The 22,176-nt window shown below is 55.4% G+C and overlaps 6 protein-coding genes across 6 annotated transcripts; 4 read left to right on the top strand and 2 right to left on the bottom strand.

Moving 5' to 3' along the window:
• The first annotated feature begins 2,785 nt into the window (after window positions 1-2,785).
• K437DRAFT_172775 (uncharacterized protein) lies at window positions 2,786-5,091 on the top strand. The gene is made up of 2 exons (XM_013386292.1): window positions 2,786-3,046; window positions 3,214-5,091. Exon 2 carries the CDS (start codon window positions 3,270-3,272, stop codon window positions 5,070-5,072), a length of 1,803 nt encoding a protein of 600 aa, XP_013241746.1. The 5' UTR covers window positions 2,786-3,046; window positions 3,214-3,269; the 3' UTR covers window positions 5,073-5,091.
• Window positions 5,092-5,525: 434 nt separating this feature from the next.
• Window positions 5,526-8,254, bottom strand: K437DRAFT_258231 (uncharacterized protein). The gene has a single exon (XM_013386293.1). It carries the CDS (start codon window positions 8,139-8,141, stop codon window positions 5,586-5,588), a length of 2,556 nt encoding a protein of 851 aa, XP_013241747.1. The 5' UTR covers window positions 8,142-8,254; the 3' UTR covers window positions 5,526-5,585.
• Window positions 8,255-8,639: 385 nt separating this feature from the next.
• K437DRAFT_258232 (putative 40S ribosomal protein S5) lies at window positions 8,640-10,032 on the bottom strand. The gene is made up of 4 exons (XM_013386294.1): window positions 9,791-10,032; window positions 9,686-9,710; window positions 9,022-9,357; window positions 8,640-8,768 (listed from the first exon to the last, which is right to left on the bottom strand). Exons 1-4 carry the CDS (start codon window positions 9,990-9,992, stop codon window positions 8,714-8,716), a joined length of 618 nt encoding a protein of 205 aa, XP_013241748.1. The 5' UTR covers window positions 9,993-10,032; the 3' UTR covers window positions 8,640-8,713.
• Window positions 10,033-10,422: 390 nt separating this feature from the next.
• Window positions 10,423-11,193, top strand: K437DRAFT_238270 (ribosomal protein S28e; the record flags this gene model as incomplete). The annotated part of the gene is made up of 2 exons (XM_013386295.1): window positions 10,423-10,458; window positions 11,035-11,193. Coding segments are annotated over 2 exons (195 nt in total), but the record flags the coding sequence as incomplete, so codon positions are not given.
• Window positions 11,194-14,602: 3,409 nt separating this feature from the next.
• K437DRAFT_258235 (acyltransferase-domain-containing protein) lies at window positions 14,603-17,713 on the top strand. The gene is made up of 6 exons (XM_013386296.1): window positions 14,603-15,045; window positions 15,126-15,570; window positions 15,648-15,830; window positions 15,906-16,197; window positions 16,267-17,045; window positions 17,122-17,713. The coding sequence occupies exons 1-6, from the start codon at window positions 14,720-14,722 to the stop codon at window positions 17,611-17,613; spliced, it is 2,517 nt and encodes an 838-aa protein (XP_013241750.1). The 5' UTR covers window positions 14,603-14,719; the 3' UTR covers window positions 17,614-17,713.
• A 237-nt stretch (window positions 17,714-17,950) lies between these two features.
• Window positions 17,951-21,097, top strand: K437DRAFT_258236 (WD40 repeat-like protein). Its single transcript, XM_013386297.1, has 3 exons — window positions 17,951-18,578; window positions 18,690-20,633; window positions 20,727-21,097. The coding sequence occupies exons 1-3, from the start codon at window positions 18,366-18,368 to the stop codon at window positions 21,036-21,038; spliced, it is 2,469 nt and encodes an 822-aa protein (XP_013241751.1). The 5' UTR covers window positions 17,951-18,365; the 3' UTR covers window positions 21,039-21,097.
• Window positions 21,098-22,176: the final 1,079 nt, after the last annotated feature.

Below are 22,176 nucleotides of genomic sequence, written 5' to 3' on the forward strand. Positions count from 1 at the left end.
CAGTTAGGTCAGTTCGGTGCAAAAACTAATCTTGACTCTCTTCGGCTTCCTGTCTCGCCTCTAAGGTTTACCTTTTGGTCTGCTGAGCTGCCTGCACTGCTGCGCCACCGTATAGCTACGTGATGCAGGGCATGTTGGCTGTCCACACTTCGTCGGTGCGAACGAGACTTTGTATCATGGTTGACCAATTTACTCCGTCGCTTTTCCACCGGGGTGGACCGGGTCGTCCATGGGGTTCTTCTCCGCAGCAGGTTGAACCAATTGCAGAGGCCTTGACACTATGTAATACACTGGCCTGAGGTCTGCACTGAATTACTTACACCTCGTGAATGAAAGAAACAGAAACCGCATGAAGAGGGGTTCATGTGTAAATAAGAGAAAGCCGAGGGAATTTGCGAAGCAAACATCGCGAGATGGGAACGACATCCGGTCCGAAGTGCGGAGGTCTGCCGAGTAAGGAAAGGGCCGGAGCCTATGCATCGTATGCATGTCTCGTTACTCATGTGCAATGAGACTGTGATGCGAGTGCATTTAGAGTGGTCCAAGCTTGACCGTCTGACTGTCTTTTCAAGCAGCTCTGTATCCACTAGTATCTACTCGAGAATCTGCCTGCTCTTCAATAGAGGCACCTTGTATGCATGAGTCTGGGCGACGGATCACGACACCTTCACGGTTCACAAAGAGGTAGGCGCGACGTCCTTCCAGATCTAGCCTGTTATTCGCTCATCAGAGCAACCTACATACGCATGCATTGCATCATCACATCGCCCAAGCGTCCAAGACCGACAACAGACAACTTGCACACTTCGCTTGCATGGATGTATATACGTATGAATAAATGCGTTGCGACTTGTGACAGTCTTCTCAAGTTCAATATCTAACACCCTCCGCCACCTATTGTGGCACCGTGATGAGGCGATGAGGACTGTAAGTCGTGGAGGTTGTAGGCTTTGGTGGCACCTGGCACTATGAGCAGCCACGGTGGGCTTTGATTATGAGCAGGGCCGACATAGAGCGACCCACGCCGAGGTGTGATGGTGTGGTCTATTCATTTTGGCACAGTGTGGTCACATCGCCCAGACTACTCATACTATACATGAAGTCGGGCGGTAGCCCGGCGACAACCTGCAAGAGCTCTGTGATGAGCAATCCAGGACCCTGAGCCCCGGACGGAAGCGCCCACGCCACAATTTCGAGCTTTGAAACCCTGTAGAAATCGGGAACTTCACAGACGTGCGGCTTTGGGATCAAGGAATAGAATGAATGGTCAATATACTCGCGTCGCTACCAGATTGTCCGAGAAAGATATTGCCAAGCCGTCCAAATTACATGCGCGAAACGAAAGACGGAGACGGGGGCTGTCTTGAATTGCAACCCCCAACGAGGCAATGGGCACCTTGCACAAGGAGAAGGCAGGGAAGTTGAGGTGTGGGATGGGGTGAACCCAAAAGCGCAAAGGTTTGCTGGGGCAACACTCAGACGGGCCTCCAAAAGTTCGAGCGGAACGGGCTGAAGACTCCTCCAAAGTGCCATCATAGTCGCACCACGCAACCCTCTATTTGCGCCAAGCAACAGCCGTCCAATGCGAAAACGTCAAACCATGACAAACCACCTTACCACCGCATGATGCATGGATCCTGATCAGTTTGCTAATGCTCACTCTTCTCCACGACGTCATGGACGAATTTGAAATGGTTGTTGGAGTCGCGAATCAATTCTTCCAATCGAGGCTCGTGCGACGCTGCCGCAACGGGACCTGTTGCGACCAATTTGTATGACTGGCACTTCGCAGAGTCAGTCCGATCGCTCGCACCAAGGTACATAGACTGACTTGCCGAGGAGTTTCTAATTGCTAGAATACGTTGATACATTCAGCAGTGGTTCATCAATGCACCAGCCTCATCCGGCATCCCCTATCAAAGTGGCACCATGCATGTACACACGCGGCAACTCGTCGTCTCGGTCGAAAAGAAATGAAAAATGAATGGCACAATGATGAGTAAGATGGTCTCTTTCCGTTTCTAGGAACCCTCTAGTGCGTTAGGCTGGGTAGTCCTGAGCAATGACCACAGTGCACTCGGCCGCAGGGTGTGACCCGAGGGGCAGCAATGTATTATTTGCTTTCGATGTACTACATAGTATATACAGATTCCGGATGAATGCGAGACACTTTGACTTCCACGATGAACGCATGGGACTCGCATGAACTTCCGCTGCAAGCTGCTGCATATCGATGAAGCGAAAACGAATAGTAAATGGGTGTGTGTGCACTTGTGCACACCATGCATGCATGCATATTACCATGTCACCTTCTCTCCCTTCCCCCGTCCAGATTCAATACATACTCGTGGTCCGTATCCCGAAGAGACACCACCGAGGAAAGGCGGCCGCTTCCCGTGGTTCCTGCCGCGAAAAAGCTGAAGCCAGCTCCGCTCGCCTGAGGCCTGGTGCGGCATGCATGTCTTGATTGACTGCGATTGATCCACGGCCGTTTGTCTTGTCGCAATCAAATCTGTTCTGGCTCAGATCAGTCTGTCGCGCTGGCTTATGCGCGGAACACCGCCTCTGCAACCAAAAAGCCGTCAGAAGAAGTGGCCCAGCCAATTGCAAAAGTACAATGCAAGGCTTATGTATGAGAGAGTATAGTCGAGCTCGAGAGACCAAACCCGATCAAAAGGAAGCCTGCTTTCCTTCGACGTGAGGAAAAGCTTGCATATATTTTTCCTTGTCCGGGAGCTGCTATCAATACACCTTATTCGTCATGCCATCGGTATCGGGAGCAGGTTCTCCGCGAGGTATCTGACTCCGCAGCTTGCCCGCACCGCACTTGGCCGGAGACACAAGAAGATCAGGTGACACTGTCACGTCTGCACGCAAATAAGAACCCTTTGTGCGAGCCATTCGACTCCACTGTCCCGGCAGGCAATTTTTGACGATAAGTTACGACAAGGCTCATCGGCCTGGCTCACTCGGGGCTAAACAGGGTTGAGCGGGTTTGCCAGCAGCAAAAAGGACCTCTGTGTACCGGATAGCGCTTATTGATTGGGTGAGTGCATTGCTCGAGGCATGGGTATCAGCTACTGGATATCATTCGTCTGTACACATGGCTGCATGAAAAGCTGCGAAGAGTTCATGGAGAGACGAGCGGAAGACCTTGTTCGTCCCACCTATCGGGCAGCTGACAATCTGCCAGTCTTGCCTCGTGCCCTCCAGATGAATCGAGTACGGGGTTGGGACGCAACGGCTCGCGTGTCACCTCTGTACGCACTATGAATGGCGAAACGGACATGCCCTCAGATGGGGAAGGCGAGTCATCTGCAGCTGCGACAAAGCAAGGCCAAATCCAAGGTCAAAATGGGCGCATCCTCACGTTGACTTCAGAGTCGAGCACGGTCGCTGCCGACGGAGCCGTCGCCAACGACATGGTTCAGCAAGCTGCTGCGGCTTATGCTCGGCTGCTTAAAGAGAGCAAGAACCCATTGCCTTTATCCGACTTTGTTAGTGCTTTCATGAGCGGTGCGCACACTTCTTCCCAAGAGCTGCTCCAGCAACCGCAGCAACGATCTGCGGAACTCGTTGAGGCAAGACGAGATGCCCACGCAGCCATGCAAGACATGGTCACATCAACTCAGGCGTTCTACCAAAGCTCTTCGTCCAGCTTATCGACCGTCGCTCCTCGCTATGACTCTTCTCAGCAATCGGATCGTGATCACTCTGTCCCAGACATGTTCCAGGACCTGAGCATGTCCTCTCAGAGCGGCTCTTTGGCCAACAGTCTGTTCAACGAAAGCTCACGTGATGACTTGTCATGGGCCGATGATCTGTCCAACTCGCTCATCTTCGGCGACAGCTCCACCTCGACAACGAGCGTGGGTACACCAGGTAGCGCAGCCACCTCTTGGTCCCGCTCGCATTCCAAGCACGCCTCGTTCTCCAGCGTACATAGTGGTGGCCTCAACATGGGGTCCGAGCGACGAAAGGTGGAAAGCATCGCTGCGTTCGCTGTGCGCGGCTCTCCCACCAAGCCTTTGCATGGGCAGCAGAACATGATCATGCCTGCTGCGGCCCAACCCCGTGCTTCACCGCAGAAAAGTGGCACGCTTTCCTCGCCCCATCATGGCCAGTCGTGGGCAGGGCAGTCAGACTTAATGCCTGGGCAACATGCTGAGCAACAGGACATCCTGATGCCCCTCCGCCGTTCCAAGAGACAGCACTTTCAAGGAGGTAGAACAGCGTCTCCACCGACTGCCCTCGTACTCGACCCGACCGGTGCACAACACCATGACACTGAGTCGAGCTTGATAGCGCGCTCACAGGTCGGGGCCTCAACATCGACACTAGAATCTTGTGCAACCGATTCTCTGCCATACCCCCGGACATCGTTCGGCCCTGACTCGGCCGATGCCTCGTTCGACTGGTCACTTCGTTCACCGACAAAAAGAGATGCTGCAGTGTTCGATGATTCGATGAGCCCTGCCGTGTCTACGTCGATATCCGAACCGCTGCGCTCTCGCTCTTCTACGCTGGCTTCAGTTGCTTCGACCAGCACGCACTCCGTTCCCGGCACCCACTCGCGCGCGACTTCGCTGCAGCGCATGGCTACTAGTTCTACCCCTTCCCCAACAGCTGCTGGCGCTTCTGCTGGCAAAACAGGGTTGGTCCGCAGGCGCGCCGAGTTTGGCGATGCCACCTACGAGACTCGCTTAGACGAGAGCAAGCAGAAGCGTATGAGGTCCGAGCAGAAGCGGCAGGCGGACCTGACTGTGTCATTCCAGAAGCTCAAAGCCTGCCTGGGTGGTCGGCTAGACGGGCGCATGATCAAGGTGCAGGTGTTGGAATGCGCTTGCGCACGGATTCAAGAACTGGAGAAGGAGAACATTGGTCTCCATGGAGATCGAAGATCGCTCATGGACGAGAACGCACGCCTTAAGCATGAGCTGCAAGCGCTGGCGCAGCAGTTACAGGCCACGAACGTTGCGACACTCGATCGTCTCTTATTGCAAGAGCAAGGCCAAAGGCAAGAACAGGCGCCGTTGTCGATGCCTTTTGCAGCGAGCAGCAACATGGCCTAGCATCACCATGAACCGCGAGCATATCAATGGCCACTACCTAACAAAGCATTTCAAAGGGGCCAACGGAGTCAGAGAGGATGCATTCGCGCACATGCCTGCGTTCCTCGACCCCCCTGGCGATCCCCATCCATTCACAGCATTCCAGGAAGAGCTTCATCAGCAACCTCTCCTCTAGCACAACTTTCGAACGAGGCATTAGCATCACAATGGTCCCGAACAAAAGCAAGCTCACAACAAGCATCATGCATCTGTCGACCTTCAATCCATCCACTTCAATCGTCAATTACACCATTTAGCATATCATCAAAGCGAAACAGAACGCAGCAACCAACTTCCACACAGCCACACATTCGAGCCACCTTAGATCCATTGCATCTTTGTACCGTTTGCACATTTACAAAAGGTGTGCAATTACACTTATTTGCTTGTGACAATGCAAGCCAAGTTGGCGAACACTTTTGATAAGGTAGGATTGCTACATGAAACGCGGTCATCTACGCTACAATCATGAGATTACCCGGCAGGAGCAAAATGCACCTCAGCCGCGTATTCCACGGGTGCGGCATTTCGAGCCGCGGCTTTTCGCTGTTCTTTTGCGATTGTCTGCTGCCTTTTCTCTTCTTCTGCCAAGCGCGCCTCCTCTGCAGCACGCGCACGCTGCTCTGCCTCGGTCGCAAGTCTGCGCTCGGCGCGCCGCAGCATGCCACGCCTCCGTTTGGCTGCTAGCGAGATGAGTCGTGGCCGGATGCGCTTATCGATCATCAGAACGAGGTCGTCCTCCGTTCGCTGCAGGTGTGACAGCTGCACTTCAATTCCTGCCAGGAACGCGGAGGTCGCTGTCGCGCCTGGGGTCGACGCACTAGTGCTAGCGTTGGAGAGCAGCGAGTGGCGAGCCGCCTGGAGAACGTCCGCTTGCTCCCGAACGGTGTGCAAGGCAGTCTGAGCAAAGTTCTCCAGCCATGAAAGTATTCCTCGCGACTGAGTCCGTGACGCAAAAGAAAAGACAGGAGCAAGCATCTCGGTAGCAGGCAGGAGGTGTTGCGCAAGAACCTCGGGATTCAGCGACGAAGTCGTCGCAGGAGCGGCAGTGGTGCAATCTGCAACGTGGCGTTCAATCCTGTTCGTCGCATCACGAACTAGATCGATGACTTCGCGCAGAAGACTCTTCACCAGGAGCAGATAGTCACCCGCGGACCGCCGCCTTTGCTCTTCGGCAGCGGCACGGAGTGCATGCTTGTGCGACGAGCGCTCGCCGCTGCCAATGTTGAACATGGCGACACGCTCGATATCCATTGGCGTCAGGGCATGTCGGATCATCGTGCTGAATGTCTTGGTAATGGGATGGATCTGTCGCGGCGACGCATACGGGGTGACAGGTGAAGATGACTGCAAAGGCGAGAACTGGAGGGTGCTTGCTTCGGGGGCGCTTGCATCTTTGCGAGACAGAGCACTCCAGTCTAGCTGGAAAAGCCTGCCGGACGCTTGCCCACCTGCGTCCGCAATTGCTGTGACAGCAGCAACAGTCCCATCGTCGCCGAGGATCCCATCGTCCTCCTGCCCCCACGATGCTGCTGCTGGTAACCCGGTAGAATCTGTGGTTGAAGCAAGTAAAGGCCGCGAGATGGTCTCGTACGCCACAATCATCTGGGGCACGGTCCCGAATTCACCCAGAGCCATGAGGATCGTGTTGAGCGTGTGCACATTGGGAGGCCGCGCTGTCGTCACCAGACGAGTCGCGCCATCCGGATTCGACAAATCGAGCGCGAAAAAGTCCTTTAGCAGCCGCTTGAATGCCGGCATGTCCCCTGCCAAGCGCAACATTCTAGCAGCCATGTCCAGCGTCAATGTCGTTGCGTCGATGGACTGCGCCTGCATACTGTGAATGAGACTGAAGCATCTCTCCGCGGCGAGTAATGATGCGCGCCTCGCCTTGATCGCTACATCTGAGCTGCCTTGCCTCCCTTGCGAGGTAAGAAGGGCAGCCTCCACAGCCTTGTTCTTCACAGATTGTAGCGTCGGCCTATTCTTCGGCCAAGGGGATCTCGAGTCACCGTTCGGTGCTCTTGGCCCCGAGTCCTGTTGATAGATGCGGGCGAGTTGAGCCTTTGTGTGTCGAAATAGCCCCTGCATGAGCAGCTCAAATGTCCACCTATCTGGCTGGGCTGCAGGAGTTCTCAATTGTGCCTCTTGCCCTCGCGCTGATAAAGAGGTTCGCGACTGCATATCCTGCCAAATGGCCAATAGGACATTTAGACGGCCTTGCGAAGCAGCTTTGCCCAGGAGGAAATTGTAGTCGGACGTTGCAGGAAGCTGACCAGCCTTGGCAAACCTTGTACTTTCCGGGCTGTCGAATGACTTGGCGAAAAAGGAGCCGATGGACGAGCTGATGGAGTGCTGACGCATCTGACCAAAGATGTACCATGCTCGATCGATGAAAGTCTGAAGCTCCACCTGTGATCCCTGGGGTCCGTTGGCAGACTCTTCTGGCGCGATGGCTCTTAACACTTGCTGATGGTGCACACCAGCGAGATGTACGAAGAGAGAAGTGTTGAAATTTTCAGAAGCGCTCTGATCACCTGTGAGGGGAAGGGTTGAGCTGCCTGTGGCCGGTGCTGCCGGCGCTGCATCTCCTCCCTCGCTCAGAGCTAAGTACAGATCCCAGACCTTGTCAGCTGGTGGCTTCTGAGGACCCGCCGCATATATTGCTTGAAGTAGCGCTGCAATCTTTGGTCCGTAAGTTGTACTTGGAACACTCGAAGCATCCGCTCCAACGGTGCTCGTGCTTGCAGCCAAGTCGTGTGAATGATGAAAGTTGCCCCCGGTGGGCTGCCGCGGATCGAAGCGTGAAGCCGAGAAGAATCCTGAGCTCGACTCCCACCATGGCTGAACCTCGTCCGTTCCTTCGGCTTCAGGTGCTTTTTGCTTGCCCCAAGCAGAGGCAGCAGAAAAGGAGCGGACTGGCGGCGAAGGCGACGTGAAATTAATCACATCGGGGACTCGTCCGGCGGCCCTCTGGACGGGTTTGCGGGCCGGAGTAAGTGCCCGCCTGGCAAAGCACCGCACAGCCATGCTGAGCCGAGAGTGCAGACGGGAAGGTATACACAAGACGGCGCAGCCGAGTCTGTGCTGTACTTCAAAAGTGGCAATTTATACCCGAGATGCATCACAAGAGCTTCGTGGTCGGTCCATACGAGGAGAGGAGAGGTCCACAGCATAAACTCATCGAAAACTTCTGGCGGGCGGTTCGTCTCTTAGAGGTCGGTTCATGCAGTCTGTCGTGAGACCGGGACTCGGGGCCGGAGATCAAAAAGCCCAGCAAGACCAATTGATTCAAATAAATATCCGAAGAGTTTATTGGGATTCTCCCCACAAAAGTGGAGAATCCATCACGGAACAAAGAAGCGGAACGTCTGTACACTTGAAATTTGGTTAGCGAAAAAACACAACGGAATAGTTGCTTCCTGCTCCCACGCATTCATGATTCGTCACCACACGGGAGAGAGCGGCGTATCGAGTACTTCATGGCAGACGTCAGACAAGTGGTGCACATATGGCGGAAGAGAACGTAGAAAGTCGTGGAAGCATGCAATGGAAGCGTGAAAAGTACATGTAAAAGTGACCGAATTTTGGGGATGTTCGCTCTACCTGTTGCTCTTCGCCACCCGCTCCAATTCGTCCTTTTTCTTGATGGCGTAGCTGCAGGCGCCCAGAAAACAAATAAAATGCGTTGTTAAGATTGTTCAGATGATTGCATGCGAGTTTTGGTCGGATCCAAATGAGAGGACCGAATTGGAAAAACGAGAAGAGGAAAAAGAAAGGTGGATGGAAAGGCCGCCATGATATCAGAAACAGAGTTCAGGAAGATGCAGAGAGTTGCAGAAAAGTAAAGATAAAAGATATAAAATGGTCAGCGTCGCATGGAAGCAAATGACAAGAGTGGACAACGTACGAGTTGGAGCTACCCTTGGCGGCGTTGATGAGCTCGTCGGCGAGGCACTCTGCAATGCTCTTGACGTTCCTGAAAGCGCTCTCACGCGTGCCAATGGTGATGAGAGCAATGGCCTGGTTCACCCTTCGGAGAGGGGACACGTCGACGGCCTGACGGCGAACGGTACCTGCCGAACCGATACGGGTCGAGTCCTCACGGGGACCGGTGTTGATGATGGCGTCAACGAGGATCTGGATTGGGTTGGCGTCGGTGAGGAGGTGAATGATCTCGAAAGCGTGCGCGACAATACGGACGGCCATGAGCTTCTTGCCGTTGTTACGGCCGTTCATCATGAGCCTGTAAAAACGAGAAGATCGGTGTGAGCCGCCGCCGCTCCGTTCATCATCCAGTGTGCAATCACAGCGAGACTGTAATGACAATTCCAGCCCTGCAACAAGCAAGCTGAAACCAGGAAACCGGATGCGCGTGGAACGCCAACATATCCATCATAGTGTACCGCTTCCATGTGTGCCATGCTTCGAAATGAATAGACTCCGTCGAGAAGTTCACCCAAATCTCTCATCCATGCCACCCAAAGATACGGCCATTCCAATTGTTGTCGGCGCCGCAACAGTCCAGTACTTCCGCAATGCGCCCGCTTGTGAGCTCAGTCAAAAGTACTTACGAGTCAACAAGTCGCTCAACGATGGCTGCGAATCGGGAAAGGCGAACATTGTATCAGCTCGGAGCACGCCGGCATCTGCATTCCCTCTTCCAGACGCGTACTCACGCATGCTTGCCTTCTTGAAAGCCTTGGTCGCGTATCGCCCTGCAGTGTGGGGGACGTAGACTGCATTCCTCAGGCTGATGTAGTCCTGTAGCGAAATGTCCTTGACCTCGACTTCCTGCGCATCCCACTTGCCGAACAGGCGGACACCGCCGTTCGGGGCAGCGACAGCTGCAATCTCCCGAGGAACACCGACCTTTGCCATGATGTGCTGATGTGGACTGCTGGAGATGATCTCTAGGAGCTCTTGAATGCCCTCAGAGATTCGCAAGCAATGATCAAGGTCGGGATCACGTACAGAATCATAACGCAAGGATGGTTCCAGATAAGCCCAAAGGTGGTGTCAAGCGCGCCGCGTCGCTGGGAGTGAAGTGGGCACGGGAGCTGCGGCGGCGGAAGAGCAGTCGTGAGTGGGCGCAATATATCGCCGCAGCCCAACAGTGCCGCGGAGACAAGTGCGCCAGTGCCGCTCGCAGCCCACGAACCGCTCCGCCTGCACCTGCCGACACCAACAGGTGCCGCGCTCACCAGCACTGCTTGAGGCGTGCACCGAGATCGTCTTCTCACCTTCAAGACTTGATCATCGTTCAGCATATCCCTGTCTGGCTCTCTAGCATTCAGCAAGATCGCCCATCATGGAGTCCCAAAAGGTACCAGTTAAGCTCGCAAAGGTAAGCATTGCGATATGCTTGGGTTCTTTTGTGCATTTCTATGCAAGTAGCGCTCGCATCCTGCTACTGGTCAGATCCGCGGATGGATCCACGAGGGGGAAGGAGGTCATTATCAGTACCCGGATGCAAAGACTCGAGGGCCAGGAGGACACCAGGAGACACATACCACAGCTTGCTGTGCGAGCATGGTTTCAAGGTGCAGAACGCCTGAGCAGATGGATATTTAGCAGTGAAGCGCTGATGTTTAAGAGTGCAGGTATGCTCGGCTCGAGCCTGTTTTTGCGTTGAAGCCGTCGAGTAGGAGCCGGTAGTGGCGCATATGGGCTCGCCTGGCTATCGTGACAGCGCGTCGTTGGCTGGTGGTCAAGCCCTTCGATGCTTCACAGTGTCATTGATCGCTACACGTGAAAGTCTACAGCTCTCAGCAGGGGGCTGGAGAGGGCGGCAGATGAGGTACATGCTGCTTGCTGCAATGCATGCCTTTTTTGGTGGCCAGATGATAGGAGAAAGGTCGTTTTGTCAAGCCAATCAATTTTTCTAACTCTTTTCACTTTTGCTGCTCCACGCTGTACACAGGTCACGAAGGTCCTCGGCCGCACCGGCTCGCGCGGTGGTGTGATTCAAGTCCGCGTTGAATTCATGGACGACACCTCGCGATCCATCATTCGTAACGTCAAGGGCCCCGTCAAGGAGGACGACATTCTCGCACTTCTCGAGTCCGAGCGTGAGGCAAGGTGCGTCATGTCACTGGTTCGCTTCATCACGTTTCTACCATCACTGACATCTCTTTCACGTTTTGTTTACCCACAGGCGGCTGCGTTAATCATGCGAAGACCGCATGCTCCAGCCCATCCTTTCATGTTCCCTCCCTCTGGCATTCGCGCATTCGGTTGCACTGTACTATCACCAACACCGCGTGCACTCGTTTACTCGCACTAGGCGGGCGCCGAGTCACAAAATGCAATCTGCTTGCAGATCGTGAAAGGAGCGCTGCGTTTCACATCTTCGAAAGGCAAATATGGAGGTCCAGGGTACCTGCGAATAGCGATTACGAGCGCGTTTTTGATATTTGCATAAAGGATGCTCCGATAGATTACACAATGATGAGATCTCCTTTGCAAGAAGAGCAATAAAGGAAATGCTCAGCGGCAAACTGAGTACTCCGGCCTGCTGAGTGCAGCGCAGGGCTGGTATCTGGCGCGAAAGCCGGACTCGCCAGGTACGCGTGCGGCGTCTTGAGCGCAGTGGATCGTTCTGCCTCCGCACTTTCTCCTGCTGTCACAGCCGGTGATGAGATGGACGTGGTCGGCAGAGGCACGATCGGATGCGCATCGGTGCCGCTGGAACCAAAGCCAGCGGACCTTGGGGACAGCGAAAAGTCCTGCTCTTCGCCTATGCGCGCCTTGAGCATCTGCAGCGACTCCCTCCTGCGATGTCGCTGTGCCGGCGGGAGGTTGGTCGGTGCGGTGATGGTCTGCAACCCGCGCCGCGGGCTCAGCCCGTCCGATGCAGATGCCTTGGAGGCTGCTTGCAGCATCGACTTGGCTGATGACGATGCGTAGGGCGACGGCGAGTCGAAAAAGTCGCCTCGTTCGGCGAGCGGCGACAGAGAGGGTACATGCGCAGCGGTTGCACTGCGCCTGTGCGCCCGCGAGCCCAGCGGAGCAGACTTGGACGCCGGTGCAGATGATGTGGTCACGGTCGGCGGAACACCACCTGGGATCTGTAAATTGCCGTTCGAGCTGGCCTCTTTGGCTACCAGTTGCATCTCGAGCTCTGCAGCCTTGCCCGCTGCCGTGCGCGCCTTTTGAGTTTCCTCGAACAGTGACGCTTCGAGTTTGCGGATCTGGGAGCGCGCAGCGGAGAGATCTTGCTCATGCTGCTGGCTGAGGTCGTCAACGAATTGCTTGTCGAAAAGCTGCTTGTTGTCCGCCACCGTTACCGGCGCAAGTGGCACCTGTGCCCGTTCTTCCGCCTCTTCGACCTTCTGGATGAGCCTTTCTGCCTCGGATTTGAGTTTCTCTCCCTCCTTCTTGGTGCTGTCGAGCGCGTTCTTCAGCTCATCTCGCCCCGCCTGCACCTCTTTCAGCTCTGATTGCAGCTTTTTCGCCTCGCTCTCTGCAGCTAGCAGATCCTTTTGGAGGGATGTGCTCATGCTCTTCAGCTCCTCCCCAGATGCTTTCGCTTTCGCCTCGAGCTCGGCAGTCGTCTTTTCCGCAGACTCTTTAGTGGCAGCTAGCGCAGCCTCTAGCTCTGACACTTTCTTGCTTAGCAAAGTCTTCTCCTTCTCCGCATTAACCTTGGTCTTTTCTTCAGCTTTTGCCGAAGCTTCCAACGCGGCGAGTTGGTTATCAAGCTCCTTGACCCGCCTGTCCCCATCCGACGCCTTGCCCTCCGCGTCCTTGATCTTATTCTCCAAGGCCGCCTTCTCCTCCGTCCACGCTGCTTTCTCCTGCGTCAGGTCTCCTACACGCTTGTTGACATCCATCAGCGTGCTGACCTGCCGCTCGCTCTCTTTTTGCAATTTATCCAGCCTCTTTTCCGCTTCCGACGCTCGCTTGGACGCATCGCCTGCCTCTTTCTTGGTTGCCTCCAGGGACGCCTTCAAAGTGGCTCCCTCATCCTGCGCAGATGAGAGCTCCTGCTTGAGCTTGTCAAGCTCGCCCTTATGCGAGTCGTACCGCGAACGCACATCCTTTCCTTCCTTTTGTGCGTCTTCCAATTGCTTCTTCAGCTTCGTCTCGCTGTCCGAAACTTTGGTAACCCGGCTCTCCGCATCCTTGAGCTTGCTTTCCAGACTTGACTTGTCCTGTTTGAGCATATCAATTTGCTTGTTGGATTCTTCCACTTTGACCTTGGTGTCGTTCAGTGTCTGCCCTCGTCGATTTACCTCTGCCTCGAGGCTCGTGACGCGATCTTCTGCGCTGCTCAGACTCTTTTTCAGCGTGCTGATCTCTACATCTTTGGCCTTTCCGGATTTAGCTTGCACTTCAAGGTCCTTGATCTTCTCCTTAGATTTCTTGGATGCGCCTTCGAGCTCCTGGTTCTGTTTCTCCAGCTTGGAGAGCGACGCTTGGACGCTGTCATACTTGGACTGGAGTGACTTGGCGGACTCCTTAGCCTCCTCGACTTTTCGTTGGAGCTCTTCACACTTTGATTGTGCGGTCTCGTGCTCCTTTTCCGCCTGCTCACGTTTCTTGTTCGCCTCTGTCAACTCCTTGCTAGACGACTGGGACTTGCCGGCGGCTTCGCTTTCGAGCTTGTCGATGCGGGACTTCAGGGCAGCCTTCTCTGTTTGGAGGGCTTCTACTTGCGCCTTTGCATTCTCAAGGTCTCGCTGCAGCGCCGCGGAGAGCTCCTCTCCCAGCGTCGACGTCTCCCCTACTTCGGCCCCTGTTTCCTCATCTACCCGAGAGGAAGAAGCAGCAGCATCGTTGGCGCTGGCCGACTTGTCATCAGCTTCGTCGGCGCCCTTGCCCGTGCTCTGCTTTTCAGCCTTCCCCTCTGTGTCTCCATTTCCTTCGCCGTCCTTTGCTCCTGTCTTCTTCTTTTGATGTTTTGCGAGCTATAATGAGAGGTGCAAAGAGAGGTACGCTCAAGGATGAGCACTTGCGGCATTGCACGCTCCACACAACCAATGTACAGGCTCACCTGTTTCCGAGCTCGTGCTGCAGCTGCCGCCCGATCGGCGGCGGTCCTGTCGGACATATCCAGTGACCTCTGGTTGGAGCCACCGCCGCGTCGTTGCTGGTTGTGCAGACGGCTCCTTCAGACCAAGGTCGATGAACCTGCTTCGAGTTAGAAGCGTGACTACGGTAATGAAGTCTCTCGAGATGTGCTGGGCTCACTCTATTGCTCTGCGGGAGACTGCCACCACCGTATCATCCGCGCACGCCTCTCTCCTGACCCAACTGAGCGCGCTTCGTGATACACTGAGGCATGAGTCAAAAGCGACGGCCTGGAGGCAGAGCGCCACCCATAAAGAGGCACCAGTGCTCTACCCACAGCGCGTCAGCCGAGATGCCAACTTGGAGTCTTCATGAGTTCCGCTCTCCCCACAATTCTGGACCATCCCGCATGTCGAAAGTGTTTCTTATTGGGCCTGTCGAGCTGATCGGAGGACGCTTTGTGCAGTGACCACATTGGACAATCGACGGTGGCTATTCATTTCGCATCGGTTCCAGCTGCCTGTAGCGCCTCCATCTATCGGGCACTTGAAAGTCACCGCAACGGGAGCCCAGGGCTCACCGCAGGAGGCAGCATGAAGCGTGCATCCGTTGGTCGTGGGGATGCAGCCTCTGCAGCGCTCTCATCACCCTCGTCTGCCTCTTCCTGCTCCTTGCTGGAGCCGTCTGTGCTGGATTCCGCTTCGACCTCGCAGTCTGGTGCTCCAATACGCCAGCGGACCCTAGACTTGATCGATCATATAGACGTCAATTCTCCTGATGTCCGTGGCAGCATCGACGGCTCCGAAGGAGAGCAAAATGACCTCAACGTCGTCGCCGCGTACAAGGCCCACTTTCGAGAGGACCCGGTCGCATTCTTGCAGCAAGTCTGGGCTTATGGACAAGGCGAGGGATGGAGAGGGTATGTATCGAATGTGATATGATACGGTCAAACCGCGTCGCGCCGGAATGCATTAACTGACCCTGCGGCGTGGCATGCAGATACACAGACTACATAGGCACCCCCATCTTGTACCCATCTTCATCTACCGAAGCCATCCACGGCGTGCTGACGAGCGAAGCGGTGCGCATGCGAATTCAGGTTCTCGTATCCAAGCGTCTTGACAGGCTCCTTCCCGACTCGCACGCTCCTGCCGATGACAAGGAACGCAAGCAATACTTTGTCTTTCGCGAGCGCAGGCGACGCGAGATGGAAGCCCAACTGACCGATGTTGCGGCAGCCATGATGGAAAAGTCGGCAGCAAGGCTTGATAGCCTTCCTTTCCTAAAGGTCTTTGCCGCCAGTGTCAACAACATCTTGGCGAGGATGTACAACCAGGGTATTCACATCTCGGCACCCGAGGTCATGAATCTCCGCAGGGCAGCAGCTCATGCGGCCGAAAAGAAACAAAGCCTGATCTTTCTTCCAGCACACAAAAGCCACATCGTGCGTGTTAAGGCGAATCACTGTTCGTTGTGGACAGCTTTCCAATAAACTCACTTCGCTTTGCTTTGACTGCACAGGACTATCTCACAGTCAGCTGGCTAATGTTCCGTCTAGGGATTGCCTTGCCGCACATTGTCGCCGGCGAGAATCTGGACATTCCAGTTGTGGGACAAATTCTTCGCAGGGGAGGTGCCTTCTTTATCAGGAGGCAGTTCAAGGGGGATGAACTTTATCCGATCGTCATTCGTGAATATATCGAGGTGAGCGCTGATCGTCAAAAGGCTCCCCAGCTGCATTCGGACTGACCCTCTTTGCTGCCGTTTGACGCCACATAGCAACTCCTCGCAGCGGGAAAGAATATCGAATGCTTCATCGAGGGCACGCGCTCGAGAACGGGAAAGCTCTTACCTCCCAAGCTAGGAATCCTCAAGTATATTGTAGACGGCTTGATGGACGGACGCACGAACGATGTCTGGATCTGTCCCATATCGTTACAGTACGACAGTGTCATCGAGAGCGAGACGTACGTCTCGGAACTACTGGGAAAACCAAAAGAAAGCGAGACACTACTCGGGCTGCTAAGCGGTAGCTCCAGCTTATTGCAGCTAAAAATGGGAAGGATCGACAGTGCGTTCCCACATCGCGTGAGATATTTACAAACAGATTAACACCCCATTCCCTTTACTCTCTTCGCAGTCCGCTTCCAGCAGCCTTGGTCGCTCAAAGGCTTCATGGAGGAGCAACGCGAGCGTCGTGACATTGCACAGCATCCTGGCTCGCCCGCCATTCCGTTTGACGCCAAGAACAGGCCTCAGCACAAGCTTATCCTCCTCAAAGCGCTCGGCTACCGCATCTTGGCCGATATCAACAGCGCATCGGTCGTCATGCCCGCAGCCCTCGTCGGAACAGTTATCCTCACGCTGCGCGGTCGCGGCGTCGGACGTCGCGAGTTAATTCGCCGCGTCGAGTGGCTGCGCTCAGCCATTCTGGCGAAAGGCTACCGTGTCGCCGACTTTGGGCAGATGTCGATAGGTGAAGTAGTCGATCGCACGCTCGGCCTCATGAAGGACCTCATCTTTGAGCACAAGGACGTCATGGAGCCGACATTCGAGCCCATCAGGCGCTTTGAGCTCTCGTTCTACCGCAACCAGGTCATGCACGTCTTCGTCTCTGAGAGTCTGGCATCCGCCACGCTCTACACGGCCGTCAAGCAAGGCGGCGCAGCGCCCAATCAGCGTCTGACGCGCGGCCAGTTCGACTCCGAAGTGGCGTTCTTGAGTATGGTGCTCAAGAACGAATTCGTTTATGGGACCGAATCGCTTGGCGACAATGTCGACAAGACGATCCAGACTCTTGTCCAAGATCGCGTGTTCAAGCGTTTCGAGGACGAGACCATCGGCCTCGCACCGCAGGAGAGGGACATTGGACGGGAAAACTTTGACACTTACTTGTTCATGGTCTGGCCTTTCATTGAGGTGAGTGCCTGGGTGCCAGGCACATATTGTCCAGACGCCACGAAGAAGAATACTGACGATTGATTGGCTTTCACAGGGCTACTGGTTGGCAGCCTGCGCTTTAGTGTGCCTGACGCCGATTCCAGAGAATGCGGGAGCGGCTGGCTCGACTGCCTGGTTCGCGTCCAAGGACTTTGAGAAGCGCGCGCAGCTCTTTGGCAAAACGCTCTACCAGCAAGGCGAGCTGAGCTATCTGGAGGCGATCAACGTCGCTGTGCTGCAGCAAGCGTTTGGGCGATACGAGGAGCTGGGCATGATCATCCGTAAACCGTCGAACGCAGTCAAGCCCATCCCGCTCGTGGCGCTGCATCCGGACTGGAGACCTACATGGAAGGAAGGTCAGCTGCAGCCTACTGGAAAGCTCTGGGAGCACCTGGAAAGACTTGGTCGCTTCAGAAGAGAAGGCAAAGATCGGAGAGAGCAGCTCGTCAGCCGCAAGATCTTACAGCACGCCAATGGCAATGCTCCGCCCGTCGTCGAGTGGACCAAGGAACAAGAGCGGTGGGCAGAGGACCGCGCGCACCTATGAAATATTTAGTTCTACAATCAGCGCCCTTTGATTGCTTGTGTTTCATTTGCTTTAAATGGTATGAATCGTAGGAGTATGGAATTGAACGATACCATGCGACTTGTTACCTTTCTGTGGAGAGAGACCAGAAGTGCTTCTGCGGGGCGCGCGACGGCGCGAGCTGTTATTCCCTGTGGACTGTGGCCTGGTGCCTGCCGTGTGTTGCTCAACCCTTCGGTCTTGATTTGAGGCACTCGGCTGGTTGTCTCGTCCTCTGCGCGGGCAGTCAAGCGCCCGCAGATTTTCGCAACACCTTTCCCTAACCCTTTCCCTCCCTCTCTGCAACCCGCTCCTTACATCTCGACATCCATCCAACGGATAGGCAGCCCCTTGCCAGTCTTCAGATTCAGCGAAGGGTACCGACACTTCGCATGCACATGCTCGACTGCCGCTGGCGCGTTGTCTTGCGCGCTCATCGTGGGCGTCGACTCGACCGGGGCTGCACGGTCCTCCTCATCCGCTCACCTCGCCCGCTTCGGCTGATTCAAGGGCGGGCGAGCTGCTGACAGCGCATCCGGCTCTCCCATTGCTGGGTGCTGGTAATACGCTGCACTAGTCTGTCGCGGCAGCAAAATTTGATTTTGTCAACGCCAGGAACATCCAGCACAAAGCCTCGCCTGCCGCCTGCAAAGTAGGCAACGCGAGGCCACGCTGCTTACTCGACTTGGTTAGCGTCAAGCCAATCCGTAGGCACCATTGCACGGAGATCCAAGATGGCGCCGGTCTGCACCTCTTCTGAGATCAATCTCTTGGTATATCACTACCTCAAAGAGTCTGGATTCTCTCATGCGTGCTTCTCGCTGCGACATGAAGGGCGATTGGATGATGACCCGCTCAGCAAGGAGGCCATCATCGAGCCGGGACGATTGATACGCGTTCTCCAAAAGGGGTTACTCTATCTTGCTGTGGAATCCCACGTCAATGCTGTGAGTGGAGTATACACCCTGGCTTCGGAAGGATGTTACAAAACACTTGCTCTGAGTGCATGTCGAGCTTGATAAAGGACAATGCTGATGGCTATTGCCACGTTTGAACAGGACGGGTCAGAGAAGCCATGCTCCGCTCCTTTTCGATTAGTAGGAGCCCCACACGTATGCAATGATAGACTGAGATCGCCATTACAGGAAGAACCAAACGGGTTGGGATCAAGGCGAGCAACATCGCTTACCCCGCCTGCCGAGCCATCAGCATCAAGGGTTGCGCGCAGAGATGCAGCATCGCAGACTGCGCTCGCACCAGATAGCACTGCACTCTCAAACGAAGAAGCCGCAGTTGCCTCATCTTCCAGAGCGGTGCTTGCGACCTCCGGGGGGAAGCGCAAAGGCATTGAGGGCGTCGATCCGCCTCCACGGCCAGAACGCGAGGAGAAGCGGCTGCGGCGAGACGACAGCACGGCCACTAACGGCAAAGGGAAAGGCAAAGAGGATGGCGCAGCAGACGATAGCATGGATGCTGACACGTCAACCGAAGTAGCACAAGATGGGCCGGCGCGGACAGAGAGGTTCAACGGCATCTCATCTCGGGACCGCACATCCACGCCAGAAGTCGCTTCAGGACCTCCAGGGAAAAAGAAAAAGAAGAAGGGCGTAGCAGATGGGGGCAAAGGCAACGCGAAGAATGCATCAAGATCTGCATCGACAGTGATACCAGAAAAGGGAAAGGATCCGGGTATGCGCAAGTTTCCCAAGCAAAAAGAAGACGGGAAGCATTTCACCAGTGGTGATGTGAAGATCCTTGCCGGGCATACAGGCGAAGTCTTTGTCTCCGCATGGAATCCAACAGTCCCAGATCTACTGGCCAGTGGGGCTGGAGACGCGACAGTACGGATATGGGACCTGTCAAGCGGCGAGAGCCCACCAAAACCCGATCCCGCAACTTCGCCTGATGAGGATCCTGTCGCGCAGGCCGTCACAACCAAGACTATCTGCAAACATCTGCCAGCAACGCACGCCAAGGATGTGACCACGCTTGATTGGAACCCGGATGGGACGCTGCTCGCCTCTGGCTCCTACGATGGGATCTTACGGCTATGGACACCGCAGGGCGACCTGCATCTCGTCATGTCCATGCATCAAGGGCCCATCTTTGCTGTTCGCTGGAATCGAAAAGGGACACAGCTCTTGACAGCGTCGCAAGATAGCACGGCGATCGTGTGGGACCTTTCATCGGGGAAAGTGCGACAGCAGTACGCCTTACATTCGGACAGTGTGCTCGACGTCGATTGGCTCAGCTCGCCAAAAGCAAACAGTGGCAAAGAGAAGGTGGGGGACTACATGCCGTCCGCTGCGCTGGCAATGCAAGACGGCATCTTTGCGACTTGCTCTGCGGACAATTCAATTAACCTGCTGAAGCTCGGGGAGCCAAAACCGATTCGGACGTTCAAAGGGCACTCAGACGAAGTTAACGCGATCGCGTTCGATTATTCGCATACCCTCTTAGCATCCGCCTCTGATGATTTCAGCGCCAAGATCTGGGCGCTAGATTCATCCGTGACGGGAATGTCATCGGAGCGCAGCGAGTCGCCGAGCGGGACACGGAAGCGGCAGAGCCCGGATACGAATGGGCAGTCGCGAGCTGGTACTGGAGCGGCAGCGATGGACGTCGACGCATCCGAGGGAGAGACGAAAGGATCAGCATCAAAGGATTCGGCAGAAGCAGGCGGCTCATCGCCAGCAGATTTGCTAGCAAAGGGCACCAAAGTGTCCAAAGGGTTAAGATTTACCTTGAAAGGCCACACGCGGGAACTTTACGCGCTCGCATGGGCTCCGTCTGGGCCGTGTACTGCGAACCAGTCTGAGCCGCGGATGCTGGCGACGTCCGCGTTTGATCATACCGCGCGTCTGTGGAATGCCGATGATGGGTCGTGCCTGCGGGTGATCACCGAGCACAAGGACAGTGTCTACTCGCTCGCATTCTCGCCCGATGCCAAGTTGCTGGTTACGGGAGGCATCGATGAGAGGATCTATATCTCTTCGATTTCTGTGAGTCCATTTGCTGCAGCCCAGTCCGCGATTGTCACACTTGCGGCGCTTGTGTTGACTTTCTTTACCGCCTACCCTTTTGCCCCTACACAGACTGGCACTGTGGTAAAGCACTTCAAAGCGAGCGGCGCGGTGATGGATGTGCAATGGCACTCTGAAGCGCCGAGCATCTCGAGCGTCACGGGCCATCAGAAGCCCAACGGCCTACCGCCGAGTCCGGTCAAGCAGGAAGAGGGCACTTCCAAGGCCGCCGACAAGAGAGAGGTGATGGTCAATGGCATGTATGCAGGTCCATCGTTGTCAGCGCGATTGTCCATCGCGCAGCAGAACAAGGTCCTCTGCGTTCTTCGGCTAGATGACGTCGCTGCCGCTTCCGCTTCCGCCGCTGTCGCCGAAGAAGCATGAGGAGTGCGCAATTGTAAATTTATTCCCAACTCTAACTTCGGAACAGCACATAACTGGTCTGCCTTCCCTCTTTTCCCTTGTCGCCTCGCGATTTCGAGAGGCTTGGCGTACATACATATCTCTCTCCTCCGCGCTCGCTCCTTGCCTCACTTGCCATGGGCGCAGGGGCTTCATGTCTACAAAAGGCGGCAAGACGCGCTCTGCTCGAAACGTCGATGCGATACAAACACGCACAAACTACTAGACGTCGGCGCTTTGTACCTATATTTTGCTCGTCCCTTCACAATATTTCCAAGGACAGTCACTGCCCCTCCTAGGTTTCACGAACACGAATCAGTGGAGAGTGATTGCCGGATGGATGTGGGCCTAGGGGAAAGACGGGAGGGGAGGGTGGGGGGGATATTCCGGCCGGGGTTACAAGTGGAGCAGGTACGAGATAATCAGACATCAGCGGAGTGAATCCCTGTAAAAGCATGCACCGGATCGACCGAAATCACATCAGCGGTCGCCTTTTTTCCTTTCGTCCGAAGAGAGCTGCCCCCGCCAGCTTTGGCTGCGCAGTCAAGCAGCACCAGAGAAGTGAAAAGCGCTGAAACGGTATGTAGCATGCCACCGTGCCGCGCTCCAGGGTGGTCGCCAATCAGTCATATCTCCGCCCTATTCCATTGTCTGGTATTCGAGCTGGTGATACTTCCTCATTTTCATGCTTGGCAGGACCCCGCTCGGTCACTACCGCCAGGCAGAGGCGGGCTACATCCTACGGCTCTGGTAGTGGTGCTTAGTGCACGTGGCAGGCTCGACAAGGCGCCGACCGCATCACTGTCCTCAGCTAGCTTCCTGACTCGCACTCTCCAGCTCGCCGCCTGTTCCCGCAAGCAGCCTCGAGCTTGTGAGAGAGTATCGAGAAGCACTGGCCAAAATGGCATTCAACAATGGCAGCAACGGCGGGCCCTCCTTTCTCTGGGGCCTGAACCAATTCATCCCAGCAGCCGCGCCTGAAGGCGAAAATGGAAGCAGCAGCAACCAAGACCCCGGTCCAGGCGCTGTCTCTCCGTCTACCCTTGTTCCTGGCGCAGCTGCCACTACGAACGGGACCAACATGGGCACACCGCTTGCAAATGGTACTACAGGCACGGGA

This window comes from Tilletiaria anomala (genome assembly GCF_000711695.1).
Source record: "Tilletiaria anomala UBC 951 chromosome Unknown K437scaffold_79, whole genome shotgun sequence".
NCBI lineage: Eukaryota > Fungi > Basidiomycota > Exobasidiomycetes > Georgefischeriales > Tilletiariaceae > Tilletiaria > Tilletiaria anomala.

Excerpts from the sequence above, each read along its gene's own strand:
- K437DRAFT_258235 (XM_013386296.1), top strand. The coding sequence starts at position 14,720 with ATGAAGCGTGCATCCGTTGGTCGTGGGGATGCAGCCTCTGCAGCGCTC. Across the intron at positions 15,046-15,125 it reads CAAGGCGAGGGATGGAGAGG|ATACACAGACTACATAGGCA; the intron begins GTATGTATCGAA and ends CGTGGCATGCAG. Across the intron at positions 15,571-15,647 it reads CAGCACACAAAAGCCACATC|GACTATCTCACAGTCAGCTG; the intron begins GTGCGTGTTAAG and ends TTGACTGCACAG.
- K437DRAFT_172775 (XM_013386292.1), top strand. The coding sequence starts at position 3,270 with ATGAATGGCGAAACGGACATGCCCTCAGATGGGGAAGGCGAGTCATCT.
- K437DRAFT_258232 (XM_013386294.1), bottom strand. The coding sequence starts at position 9,992 with ATGGCAAAGGTCGGTGTTCCTCGGGAGATTGCAGCTGTCGCTGCCCCG. Across the intron at positions 9,711-9,790 it reads TTTCAAGAAGGCAAGCATGC|CCATCGTTGAGCGACTTGTT; the intron begins GTGAGTACGCGT and ends CCCGATTCGCAG. Across the intron at positions 8,769-9,021 it reads GCCAAGGGTAGCTCCAACTC|CTACGCCATCAAGAAAAAGG; the intron begins GTACGTTGTCCA and ends GGGCGCCTGCAG.
- K437DRAFT_258231 (XM_013386293.1), bottom strand. The coding sequence starts at position 8,141 with ATGGCTGTGCGGTGCTTTGCCAGGCGGGCACTTACTCCGGCCCGCAAA.
- K437DRAFT_258236 (XM_013386297.1), top strand. The coding sequence starts at position 18,366 with ATGGCGCCGGTCTGCACCTCTTCTGAGATCAATCTCTTGGTATATCAC. Across the intron at positions 18,579-18,689 it reads TGGAATCCCACGTCAATGCT|GACGGGTCAGAGAAGCCATG; the intron begins GTGAGTGGAGTA and ends ACGTTTGAACAG. Across the intron at positions 20,634-20,726 it reads TCTATATCTCTTCGATTTCT|ACTGGCACTGTGGTAAAGCA; the intron begins GTGAGTCCATTT and ends GCCCCTACACAG.